This window comes from Plectropomus leopardus, chromosome 11 (genome assembly GCF_008729295.1).
Source record: "Plectropomus leopardus isolate mb chromosome 11, YSFRI_Pleo_2.0, whole genome shotgun sequence".
Lineage (NCBI taxonomy): Eukaryota > Metazoa > Chordata > Actinopteri > Perciformes > Serranidae > Plectropomus > Plectropomus leopardus.
In genome coordinates this window covers 29,626,684-29,640,401 of record NC_056473.1, presented here as the reverse complement: position 1 = coordinate 29,640,401, position 13,718 = coordinate 29,626,684, and the positions used below count along the sequence as shown (strand labels likewise).

At 40.1% G+C, this 13,718-nt stretch overlaps 1 protein-coding gene across 1 annotated transcript in view; it reads left to right on the top strand.

Annotated features, from left to right (window-relative positions):
- LOC121950195 (homeodomain-interacting protein kinase 3-like) overlaps window positions 1–13,718 on the top strand; it is a 39,686-nt gene that overhangs the window by 20,456 nt on the left and 5,512 nt on the right. Inside the window, exons 6-18 of the mRNA XM_042496120.1 lie at window positions 1,440–1,559; window positions 2,802–2,888; window positions 3,167–3,351; window positions 3,530–3,695; window positions 4,152–4,275; window positions 4,504–4,598; window positions 5,149–5,300; window positions 6,158–6,319; window positions 6,399–6,758; window positions 7,645–7,806; window positions 7,905–8,179; window positions 12,217–12,374; window positions 13,346–13,690. Of these exons, the coding sequence (XP_042352054.1) occupies window positions 1,440–1,559; window positions 2,802–2,888; window positions 3,167–3,351; window positions 3,530–3,695; window positions 4,152–4,275; window positions 4,504–4,598; window positions 5,149–5,300; window positions 6,158–6,319; window positions 6,399–6,758; window positions 7,645–7,806; window positions 7,905–8,179; window positions 12,217–12,374; window positions 13,346–13,690 (2,391 nt within the window). The remainder of the gene's footprint in view (window positions 1–1,439; window positions 1,560–2,801; window positions 2,889–3,166; window positions 3,352–3,529; window positions 3,696–4,151; window positions 4,276–4,503; window positions 4,599–5,148; window positions 5,301–6,157; window positions 6,320–6,398; window positions 6,759–7,644; window positions 7,807–7,904; window positions 8,180–12,216; window positions 12,375–13,345; window positions 13,691–13,718) is intronic.

The window sequence follows — 13,718 nt, the reverse complement described above, 5'->3', positions numbered from 1 at the left end:
TTAAATCTTTCTTGAACTGAAAAACAAACAAAATGGCAAAACAAAAGAACAGATTAAATAATAAGCAGGTCGCTGCTGCTTGAAATTTTATGCACGTGTATTCATGCCGAAAAGAATCCTGAAGACTTTTCAGCAATGCTTAATTTCAAATCATGTTTTAAAAAGTCTTGTTGGATTTGTGAAGTTAGCAAAAACAAGTCCATATATAATAAAACCAATTTCATTTTTAGGTTTTGCGGAGAAGAGCAGTGGATTTCTGCTCAAAATGTTCTTTCAACTGTGTAAAATGTGAAATAGTTTCACTACATATTTATGTACAGGGAAGGTCAGCTCAAATGGCACTGAAGCACGTTGAAAATGTCCTCATTTTAAAGACTTAATTAAATAATAAATGTTTTCAGTCAGAAGTTTGCCTGCATGTTAAATGTTGAGGATGACCCTGAATATCACCATGTCAAATCTGACCTTATTTTACTGTACACTTTTTGATAAAATTAAAGGGAAGCTAAGATCAGTTTACATTATAAAGTTCATAATTTCATCATATTTGAAATGTCATTAAAAAAATCCCTTAACTCTAAACTAAATTGGAAAGTTGGCAGTCAGACTAGCTGTGGTGCAAGTGCTAAAAAAAAAAAGTAGGTGCCAATAACAAAACAGAATAACTATTTTGAGCCCTGCATTTTAATTTCTCACACAATGATCAATTGAAGATTGAAGATGATCATACTTGCTTAGGTTAAGCATGAATTTTGTCTCAATTGTCCTGTCTTTTGCTACATTCAGGATTAAGTAAATGTCAGTAACCTTTGACTCCCCTTTCTGTGTGTGTGTGTGTGTGTGTGTGTGTGTGTGTGTGTGTGTGTGTGTGGGTGTGTGTGTGTGGGTGGTGTCCACAGCCCTGAGCTCGTAAAGTGCTCCATCTATGTCAGTTTGGCAGGCAGTAAAGGTTGAAGTGCAGGGATGTTAAAATGCTGTATTAGATAACAAGCAACTTATAGACCAGCTGTTGGACAAAATCCAAGTTTCAGGGTAGAAGTAAGTATACATGACGGCGATGTTGTGTTCGCCTCATGTTGTTTTAAAAATAGTCTTATATGAGTTTGAACTTCCAGTTTGTGCTTTTAATATCTGGCAGAGTGGCGGTTCATCATGTTCACGTCAGGCCTCATCATACAATACAATAAACACATTTAATTCCTTTATCCCTTAATGATATGAGTCGATCAAAAGTAAAAATTTACCTTTACACTAATAATATGCTAACATAAAGTTAAAACTTGTATATGGTAGGAGTACATCAGCAGTATTTTCAGTAACACAGTAAAATAATAACATTCATTCAAATGGATTATCTCATTTTCAGCCATTTTCCTGTTAATTTCCCTCTCCTTTTCTCTGCCCCTTACTTTCTGTTTCTGTTCTTTCTCTCTCCTCAGATCCGGTACATCTCTCAGACTCAGGGCCTGCCCACCGAGCAGCTGCTCAACAAGGGGACCAAGACCTCTCGTTTCTTCTCCAAAGAGTCCGACTCTCCCTACGCCTCCTGGAGACTAAAGGTACCTGCACACAAATATACACACATAACATAACACATCATCAACAGTCACTAGGCGGGTTTCCATCATAGATTTGTGCAAAACTAATGTGATATTTTTGAACTGTTGATAAAACACAATTGTGAGATGACTGTGTTTCCACTGCGTGATGTTATGCGGCTTCTCTTCTCGTGATAACATCTAAAGAAGCAGTTTATTTTTGTTGCAGCCACCGCGCCAGCCGTCATTATTTCCAATCGAAGGTGATGTAGGCGTTATGCGAGCGATAATGGAAAGGCAAGCCCCTTATACATGGGAGCAGCCACGTATGAGGGATTTCTGGGAGGTGATAGTCCACGATTTCACAGAATTGCAGATTCCAGATGATCCACTCAACTTTTGAAGAGTTATGTGATGCATTAACAGCTGTTGTAGCACCTGCTGCATCATGTCTGAGGGAGCCAGATCCTAACAACAAGTGCAGAGCCATCGCATCATGTGACCTATAAAAGCTAAAAAAAAAGTGTTTCCATTGCAAAATATGGCTTATTGGTATTGCCTGAAATACCATCTCATGCAAGCATAAAACTTTTTTCTATAAATAGGAGATTTTTTTGGAAATTGACATGTTTCCACTCGGTATATTTTAAATGTGCAATTTCTATTAGCTCAGTTTGAGGGTTAATGGACATCCGCCTACTGATTGTTTTGGCAGTGGAGACACATACACATATTAACTCTGAAGGTGATGTTTGAAATTTAAAAAAAGCAGGAGAAATTAATCCGAAATCTAAGTGAACTTCTGTGCAGAGAGGTCAAAACGAAGTGGCAGCACATTACCGAAAGGAAACAGATGCATAAGCTTTTAGAAACAAGACAAAGCCAGCACGCCCTGAGGGAAGCTCTAGGAAATGTGAAACTGTGTTTAGACTACCTGCTGAGCTGACTCTAAATAAATTTTAAATGAATGTGAGCCAAATGTTTATCTGTTCCTGAACTTCTCAGCAAAAACTCAACTGCCTAACACTTTGACCACACAGATTGACATGGAAACTCATAGTTTACATTCATTACCTGTGTTTATTTTATGTAATACTTTCATTCTTTATACATACAAACATGACAAACATGACATATCCTGTGGCATCTTTCAACACACAGACGCAAAAACATGTTTATACAAAAATATTGCAATACTGCACCTGCTTCCTGGAATTTTCTTTTTTCTTTTTTTAAATCTTACCATTTCTGTTCCCCCTCCAGACAACGGAAGAGCATGAGAAAGAGACGGGACTTAAATCCAAAGAGGCCAGGAAGTACATCTTCAGCTGTCTGGATGACATAGCACACGTAAGTCGACTAAAAGACTTTGATCAGATTCAAATCATGCTGAACAAATCCAACATAAGAGGGACAAGAGATTACAATTTCAGGACACACAAATAGCATTTAATGAAACTACATGATCACATCTCAAAGCGCATTGAACGAAGCTGCACCACTTTGGAACAATCATATCAGCTCATGAGTTCAAGTACTCCTGGGTTTGTAATTAATTGTGACATGAACTGTCGCCCTGTGTGGTTCTCATATGCATTGTTTTCTCTCTATCTGCCTCCATCTATCAGGTGAACTTGGTGCTGAGTCCTGATAACAGCGACATGCAGGCGGAGAAGGCTGACAGGCGGGAGTTCGTGTCTCTGCTGAAGAGCATGCTGCTGATCGATGCCGAGGACAGAACCGTTCCCTCCAGCGTCCTCAATCACCCCTTCCTCACTATGACTCATCTGCTGGACTACCCACACAGTAACCAGTAAGGCCGCTTCCACTGACATCAACACAAGATATGTTTGCTTGCAAGCTTTTGTTTGTTTTACTTTTGTTTTTGTTGCTGTTGTAACTTGCAGTGTAATAAGAGATGGCGTACATGTGCAGCTTGAACTCGAGTCATAAAATTTTCCTCCTGCAACTTATCCTCTGATTCTCTCCAGTGTGCAGTCGTCTTTCCGCATCATGGACATGTGCCACAGTCGGCCCACCAATGCAGTTTTTGATGCTCTGAATCAGAACACCATTCATTTCTCAAGACCACCTGTCGCCCCCACTGCCTCCTCTGGCCTCCCTCTGGGCTACGGCAACATACCGGTCCACACTCAGGTGAGATACCTTAGCTGTGTGCGCGTGCGTGCGTGCGTGCGTGCGTGCGTGCGTGCGTGCGTGCGTGCATGCGTGCGTGCATGCGTGCATGCATGCGTGCGTGCATCTAGTACATTTTCTGTCTTACTGGACCATGTCATTTATACCACATGTATTGTATTTGTAATTGCACCAGTAATATTTATATATTATTAAGGACTATAAATAAGTCCAATCTCTGCTTCTGTACTGTTGAACTGACGTTGAAGTAGCAATTAATTTTAAACTCTGAATAATTTTATTTTTGTTTCTGTCACATGAGATGCTGTCAGTTCCACAAGAATGATCACTTATCTTGTTGACCTGTCTGTACTCTTCGTCTGTCTTCTTTGTCATTCTGTGCTCTATTCTCTTCTCTGCCTCCACTTCATCTCTTCATCTCTCTCTGACACCACCTCCTTTTACCATTTTCTGCAGACTATAAACCAGTCAGCTCCCTCAGTGTTGCATCCTGGGATAGCTCTGACAACTGGGAATGGTCAGTTTGGGTGCGCTGACTCATTTCCGCCGGCCCTTCTTCTTTGCCCTCCTACCATGCAAGGTGTGTAAACTTACAATGATTACAGGACATTTTTTTTCTAATTTGTAATTTTATTTCACAGATTGCATATCTGAAATCTTTGACACTGTTATGTGAAGACTTATTGTTTTTTCAAATAGAAAGTGAAATGTAAATGAGTGCTGCCATTGCACAGAGATGCTGTTGAGCCTCATCTTCTTTGATCTGTATGAATGACAGATGGTTTGTTTTACTCTTTTTTTTTAAAAGGTAACCTTAACCAACCAGCAGGGTATTCTGTTCCCATGGTAACTCAGGCCCCTCCTATACAGCCCTTACCAGTGAGACCTGGTGTAATTGCTCAGGTAAGACACAGACACCAACATGTTGTCTAAGTAAAGAGTGCTGCTGGGGTTTTTTTTTTTTTTTGCCCTGATTCCCTCCACAAATATCCTTGGGGATTTTTTCATTGGATTTTGGATTATTGCAGAAAATAAGCTCTTTGGCAAACAAAGGTTTATGATCCTCGCACGTTTTGTTCCGCGAGATAATCTTTACAAATAAACGCCACTTTTAGGAGTTTTTGAGAGTAAATGAAATTGCCAGAAGTAAAAAGCTAACATAATGCAACCACCATTTTAAAGACACATTAAAGCTTCAAACTTCAAGAGTAACTGACTTATTTTATGTTGATGGACAAAATGTGAAAGCCTCTGTTAACAACAGACCTTATTTCAGTCTTTTAAACAAAAACCTATTGAAAAGAAACCCATTAACCTTGAAGATGAGGGAACTGAAAGTACAAAAATGCTGACTTATTTCATTATTTTAGAACTTAATACTGCAACACTATATAGAGGAATTAATACAGATTTGCATATTATCTCTGATGATTCCCACTCTGTCCCTGCGCAGGCCTGGTCCAGCCGGGGGCAGCAGCTCCTCGTCCCAGCAGCGTGGCAGCAGATGACTCCAGTGGGTCCTCCTCCCTCTCACCCTCCTCCACCACCCCCGTCTTCCCTTACCAACGACACCACAGCCGGCCCACAGAGAATCAGCGACTGGGGGTGAGTCACCCAGCTCTGAGTCAACCAAAGTCCCGCTTTGAGACTTTTACTAGTCGAAAATGTTTGCGTTGCATTCAGTGTGTCTGCGTGCACTAAAGTAACCAAGTTACTGTCGTCTTTCAGTTGTAACTAGATTTCTTTAACCCTTAGGGACTGTTTGGTGCATTTTACGTGCTTTTCATTCTTAATTTTTGATAATTTTGGCTGTGTTCATGCATATGTATAGATTGGGTATTTTTCTTTAATCATGGAATTTCCAGCTTCTACGATAAGTCTAAATTGTTATATTCACGCTGTTTTGTGCAAAAAATGCACAATTAAAACCCATTCAAACTGCAAACTTTGATCCCACAGCAATTATTTTTACTATTTTTCACCTGATGATGTAATTTGTACCATATTTGGCATATGGAGAAAATACGATTTATTTAATTATATTGATTTGAATAATTCCTTTTTTTTCATCTAAAAGCCTAATGGCATCATCACAAAAAACCTGGCATTTAAAATGTTAAAAATTGGAAAATTAATGAATATTTGATATTTATGATTAATGCTGATGTTGGTTAAAACTCAATGATAGTAGAAAATCATATGAATTTATAATATTTTTGAAAAGTGCATTTTGTGCGCAGAGCAATACGAGTGTGTATCATTAAAGCGGATCCTAAGGGTAATGAAATGTTAACAAAAAATAGTTTAGCTTGACGGCTGCTAAAGAAACATATTTTTTTTGTCCATGTATATGCTTTATCTAGATTTTAACACTGTTAGAATCTTAGTTATGATCTGTTGATCGTGTTTTGCTTTCATCAAAGAGTAGCGTGTAATCCAAAAATCTCTCAATACCGTAACAGGAAATTGCGTCCCCACAGCAGCCACTACACGTCAGTGATGCAACAACATCTCCTGACTAGTCAGATGCCAGCACTCTCTGCTCATCAGCCAATCAACATTGGCATAGCTCATGTTGTGTGGCCCCAGCCAGCCAATAAAAGGAACAGACACAGTCACAACAGGTGAGATTTTGCTCCTTATTGAATTCAAACGGCTTTGCAGCTTTATCGATATCTCATATATCCACTGTTCTGTTAAAAGGAACCTATCCCACCCCAGCAACATCCATGTATCAACGTGCCGGACGCCCAAGATGGCGAATGTTGTTGGACAGGCAGTGGCACGAAGACAGCAGCCTCAGAGGGAGGCGCCTCTGGTGGAAACCAGGCAACCGTGTATTCAGAACACAGATGAAGAGGAAAATGATGCGGAGGAGGAAGTGAGCTGCTTCAAAGAGGTGGTGCCAAACGGTAACGGCCAGCTGGACCTGTCCAGTCAACAACAGCGAGATGTGGCGGTTCTGATGGGTGACACACCGAGCCCAGCTGCCAGCGTGATCAGCATCCGCAGTGAACTGACTGACGAAGAGGACGAAGACTCTCGGAGGTGCCGTCTGAACGGGTGAGTAATATTACAGACTATGGAAACTGAATTATCAAAATCACCCTCAACCTTTACCTGATGTAACACAGAGGTAGTAAAAAGTCAGAACACCTATTAGTAGGGATGCATACCGAAACCCAGTATTAAACGACCCCGGGGGTCACATAAACGTTATCTTTTACAGTTTTTATCTCACCAGCTCAGTTTCTAATTTCTGATAAGATTAAGATGTTCGTTCATGATGCACTTTTGCTCTTAAATCCAGAAGTTGTGTCGTTGTGTGGCAGCCTGCTGCATGTGCGAGTGGCAGGGCGGGGTCAGCTCTGCCACACGGTCTCACACACACATACACACACAGGAGCCCTCCTCTCAGTGACACACTCCAAAGTCTGGATATACTTCTGGAGTTGATGCCGACACTGTTTGTTGCCTAACATGCAACAATGTATCTTTACGTAGGACGAAATGTGCTGTTACGACTTCCTGGCTTGTAGTTCATCTCCCCTTACCTCACCCCCCTCAGGTATATTATAGTCTATTATAGTGACAGAATTTTAATATATAGATAGTGTTCTTACATACATAGAAAATAAAGAAACAGTAATTTTGTTCTTAATTTTTTTTCTTTTAAACCCCCCCAAAAAAGAAAAGATAATAGTACTGATAAAATACTGCATCCATCAGCAGGACTGATAAGAGTACCATTAAAATCTTAACAATACACTTCCCTACCTGTTAATTTTCAGAACTAAATAAGCCTCTGTAACAGGCAATGTCTGCTTTTAGAAGGATAATACAGATAATGAATCAAAAACTTTAGTGATCCATGACTTGACTGACATGACTGAGTTAATTCTACCATCTTGAGCCCCTGAAATGCTAACCTTAACTTCTATCTGTGTAGGTGTAAAGAGGAGTGTGTGTGTGAGGCGTGCAGAGACACCAGTGTGTCCATGGAGAGAGTGTGTTCCCTCAGCAGCCCCGACAGCAGCCTCAGCACCAGCTCTTTTGCCTCCAACTCCCCTCAGTCCAGCCCCTCTGTCTCACCATGCAAGAGGCCCAACAGGTAGTCGTTCGTGTGTCTTCATGTCCTGATAACGAGAGAAGTGATGCTCTACAAACAGAAACACACTCACCTTGACTTTTTTTCTGCTCTGTGTTCAGCATGTCTGAGGACGACGGCCACGAGAGTGGCTGCGACACAGTGGAAGGCTCCCCCACGTCCGACACGTCAACCTCTCCGCGTGGCAACAGTCCCTACCGTTACCTCGACAACAATAACCACAACAACCGCCCACCTTTGGCTGCCATGGTAGCACCACTTCCTTCCCCTGCAGTGCAGGGCAGGAGTCCCCGCGGCGTCAGGACAATGGTGGTTCCACCAATGAGAGTGCAGAACAACAACAGTCAAGGGACAGAGGAGCGCGGTCAGAGAACAGGTCAGTGAAAGCGTTGACCCTTCCTCCTGGGAAGAAATATTTCACATATGATGTGTTTCATAAGGTTTAAATGGTTTTTATTATTCAGGGTTTGTACGGTCATGAAAACCTGGAAAAGTCATGAAATTTGCAAATAGCAATTTCCAGGCCAAAATCATGGAATATTATTTCACACACCTGTGAAGGACCATCGGAAATGTAAAAATCCAACGGAAATTTCTGTGTTTACAGTTTCTGGCTGTGATAGATGGTGTTATTTTTGGTGATTTTTAATGAAAACATGCCTTTCAAAACCCCTCAGACCCGAGAGTTTGGAAGGCATGTTTTCTTTAAAAATCCCAACAAATGTTTCAAGAAAAGCCAAAAAAAAATTTAAAAAGGAAAATGTTTCTTTAAAAATTGCCAAGAAACTTTTAAGAAAAAAATGTCCAAACAAATACAAAACACAGCTATTTTATGTTGTACGCCCAAACATAAAAAACATAAGTCCTTCCACAGTGCTTAAAAAAATATGTGACAATGCCTTTTCTTTTTGTTGTAGCACCTCCTCCCCTCTCATAAATATCAAACAGTCCCTTAGTTATATTTAAACATTCACTCTCTAATCCTGAATTCATTTAAAATATATATATATATATATTTTTTTTAAAAAGCTATTATATAGTTAAAAAAAAAGTGGTCGTTTTAGAGAATGTCTGGTCTTTAAAATTGACCTCTGACTCATGGAAAAGTCATGTAAATTCATTGGTAAAGATGTGTATAAACCCTGTTTATTACGTGCTTCCCATAATTTGATTGCTCTCATAAAAGTTCTGCTTGTCACTAACACCCAGAAAAGTTTTCTTTCATAAATGTGTCCTCATCCTGCCCACCTGTCCTGTGGTCTGTCACCTGTGCTTTGGCGGTTTCTGCTTTGCAGGTCATATGGAAGCAGTAGGGGCTTACCGCCCCCTAGTGGGTCATAGAGGCTTAAACAGGTGATGTAGAGACACTAACAGAGAACTGGCTTCATTGTACCAATACCTTAAAGATGCATCCAAAGCAGGCAATGCTAACATTGCCAGAGAGTTTTATGGCTTTCCCTCCATCAAAGTATTCGTTTTCTTCAAGGAGAGTTTCCAAGGAATAAAGATAAACTTCTCTGGACAAATGCAGAGCTGCTGTGTTGGTTCTCAGACAGTTAGATTGGGTTATATAAAAGTCTATTAAATATACATTTATGTACAATTTGAAATTTGTCAACATCTAGTGTAAGCTTAAGTGGACCAGATATCCCAAGTCAAAACAATATTTATTTATTTAGATGCTGTGCAGGAAGAGTATAATAATACCCTGGTTGATGCTGGATTTTCAGCATCCTTCGGATAAATTTCAGCAACCCTTCAGATGAAAAATAAATATGTAAGTGTATGTATATATGTTAGAGATAATGTTCACAAATTAACTAATTAGGTGAAAAGAGGTATGAAATAATACGTTTTTACCTCCTCCTGGTCCTTGTCAAACATGCAAGATGCAATTTCTTCTTATTTTCTTAATAATTGAATTTTTTGCATAGGTTATCATCCATTTTTGTTCTTGCCATTTTGTTTAATTTCTTTAATTTCATCTTTTTCTCTTTTGTTTGTTTGTTTTACATGTTCGAAATAAATATCTATATCTTAACTGCAGTATCCAAAACAAATCCCTCCGTACATAACAACACCAAGTTAAGCCTGCATCAGTGCTCCAGAAGTTTTATACAGTAGAAGAGGGAGACGTTACTTCAGGCAAACTACAACAAACATATTTTCTGACCACGTGTCTGCTGGTTCCTTGGAGTGGAGGGAAAGGTGGATGCATTTACTTCGGTGTTGAGTCAGAGCCTTTGTTTTCTCTGCTGGTTCTTGCTATGCAGCAAAAGTGGCCCTTGGGCACTGATCTGATATCAGTTTCACATGTTTGCTCTCCCCAGATGTTTATTTTTATAAATGGTGGAGTAAATTTAATATTGATAACAGATCAGAGTCCAAGCCCTTTTTTCTGAGTGCCAACAATCTCTGCTTCTTTCTCTTTCGCTAACTTTATGGATTTTATTGTCTGGTTTTATGATGCTGTGTTTCATGGGAAAATCTTCAGCTGTGAAAAAGTGAAAGACACGTTTGATGATTGCTTAATAGCAGCAGAAATTACGGCCACACCGTGGCCATAAAATGTTCAATTGTTGTTTTTCTACACCATTAACTCAGACATTTCATCTGAAGCAGGTAATGTTTTCACTTTCACTGTCGGTCACCGCTCTGCTACAACATAAAACCTCCTCCACACCGACTGTAATCCAGAAGGAGTGGCACGCTCCTGCAGTATTGAGTTATACTTGTTTTTGGCATTTTATTGATCGAGAGCAATTCTTTAGAGCGGGTGAAACATGTAAATACCGGAACACCACTGCATTTGTTGGGTTTTATCTGTTGTTGCATTAATATCAAAATAAACTCTCAGATTATAAAGTTCAAATAATGATTAATATATAAACAAGATGTTTTAGTCTCCTTTAGTGAAGTTTAGGTGTTTCTGGTCCAGATTTTGAAGGTATACGTCGCTGATTTTCAACCAGCTTTGTATCAAAACAGTGCAGGTAGAATATGTAGATGAACTATGGTAAACTTCCCTCCATCTAACCAGTGCTTAGATATTCTCCTCCTGTAATCAGAGGCTGAAAAACTAAACAGTAAAATTAGGTAGTTTTTGGTCGTATATTACATGTTGCCTTTTATGATCCTGTTAAAACTACTCACATTTAAGTATTCTGTGCTTGTTCTATTTACAGTTAATTTTGTACTGTCCTACACACTGGCTTTACTTAAAGCAACTACAGTTTTAACTCTACCTAATACAATATCATCATCTTACTCTATGACAGGAACTTATGACAGAAAACTGGGCGTTCGGCCATTTCCATGCAAAACTCAACTCTACAATCAAATGTCACGTCAGGTTGCAGCTCATGTACGCAAGTTTGAGTCAGGGTGTACTGGCGGTGCAGCAGTAAATCTGGCTGAGTTGGAGAATTATTGTGAGACCATATTTTGACTCACATCTAAGCATCCGCAGCCACATATTATTTATTATACACAGTATATTATATATTATTACATATAATCACTAAATGTATAACTTTCACATGGATAGCATGTTTACATTAGTATTTATTAAATCATTATTTTAACAGTGCAAATACATTTTTTTTTTTATACCAGTGTACAGCTCAGACACAGGTGGTGTGTTTGTGTCTGTTTTGACGAAAATGGAAGTAGACCTGAAACATGCAGCCGCGCGCTCCTCAGTGTGGGTCAATCATAAACTTTATATGGATGCTATAATTGCATATTAATATTGCATAATATATAGGCACATATAATTAATACATATAGGCTGTACATATCATGGATGTATAACTTCAATATTGTCCCACTGCAACACAGATGTCAGCATTTCCATTTCTAGCTCAGAGAAGTTTCTATTCTTGGCCGTATTACGTCCCTTCATGTCGTAAACTCTTGGGGGCAAGGCCTCTAAACCCAGAGTACATTGGGGCGGGATATGTAAATGACGATTGTTTTCAGTGGCCACATTTATCAACACCTGCTCATTTGTACGTGGTGACTGGCGAGATAAGTATGTTTCATGAATCACACATGAACCCTATCATTGGATGATTTGTCTGCTCGGATCTGCGCTGGTTTTCACATTAGATTCATGAATGAGGTCCAGCGTTACGAAAACATACTTTTACGTGTGGTGCTAGATTGTTTTGGTCTGACTTGCAGAATGTTGGAGAGATGTCCGACTTAAGTTCTCACCGGCAGTGTATGTCTTAAGGAACACCTTTCATATTCTCTGCATTCAACAGATGAACCTGAATCTATTCCCTCTCTGCTATGCATGCTTGTTTGTTGTTTGAAGTCTTGCAGGTTCATGTGGACTAATCCTGCTATCTATTTTTGCAGTAAATCTATGTCCTTGCCTGACTCATTGGTGTCTTTTCTCTATTCCAGTCTTAGAGTCTTGGTCCCGGTCCAAAGGGCGCTGCAGTTTCGCAGGACAACAGAGCACTCCCTCCTCCGTCCCCCTCCTCCCATCCGCCCCCCTCCTGTCCCGCCAGCAAAAACTGACCGGGCAGCAGCCGCAGCAGCACCCTCTGGGCTTTGGACAGGTCAGTTCAGTTCTTTTCCTTCCTCTTGAAATATATGGGGATTATGCAGAAGCAAGACACTTTAAAATCCATTGGTGAATATTAATAGGATTTTGTGTGCTTTGCAGCAGAGCTCTAGGACTTTTTTGTCAGAGCGGCAGCACATTTGGGTAGTTTTATAGCTGTTCTAATACAATAAATGGTATTCTGGTCTCCTCTCATTACGGGCTTGATTAAAATGTCTTGAGTCATATGTTTTTGATGTATGAGGTTTGTCTTTTCTGCTGTGGTGAAAATTTTAAGTGCTTTTCCTTCTGCATTTTTTGGTCATTGTGCCCATGCATATGGTATACATTTTGGCAATTTTGTTTAATCTTGGAATTTCTAGCTCTGCTCTTAGAATAAGTCTGAAATACACTATGAAAACAAGATTGTTACATTCATACTGTTAAATGCAAAAAAACGCCAAAGAAATGCATTCAATCTGCAGTTTTTGATCCCACAGCCATCAAAGCATAAAAACATGCATTGTATTATTTCTTGGTGTCATTTTGGGATTCTGCCTTGGAATTTGTCATTTTTACTATTTTCCATCTGTAATTTTTACCATATTTGGCATCTGGAGAAAATTCATGCTATTTCCACTAGGTGCATGGTCACAATCAGTGTTGCAAATCATTGACATATCCCAGGATGTGATAATTCTAAGAAAAGATCTACTTTGCATGTAGTATATTGAAGTTTTTTGGGTTTTTTTTCATTTAATAACTTAGTAGCATTGTGACAAAAACCTGGTATTTAAAGGGTTAAAATTCTGAAAATGAATGAAATTTGATATTTCTGATTAGATCTGATGTTGGTTAAAAAAATAAACTCATTGAAAGTAGAAAACCATATAAATGTTTAATACTTTTTAATAATTTTAAAAAGCGCATTTTGTGCACAGAGCGATGCGGCCTGCAGGTCTTGAGCTTTTCTGTTCTCTTCCTCAGGTGCAGCAGTACGGTTCAAACCACAGCAACAAAGAGTGGAACGGCAACTACGGGCCGCTGCGACCACACGCCTACATCCCCCCCACTGTCCACACACACACCTTCACACACCTGCCGCACAGCAGCCCCACGCACAATTCGGCCGCCCCGCACACACATACCCAAGGCCTGCCCACACACACCCTGCTGTCGTACCCTCCCAACGCCCCCCTCCCCGNGGCAGAGCTTGGTGGGGCTCAGAGGGAAGCCTGTGTAGGCGGCCGGGGAGGCCATGTAGGGGTGAGGAGGGGGGAAGGGAGGCTTGAACTGGTGGGGGTGGTGGGCATAGCCGGGCTGGTGATGCGGGTGCATAGTCGGGGAGGGGAGGAGCCTG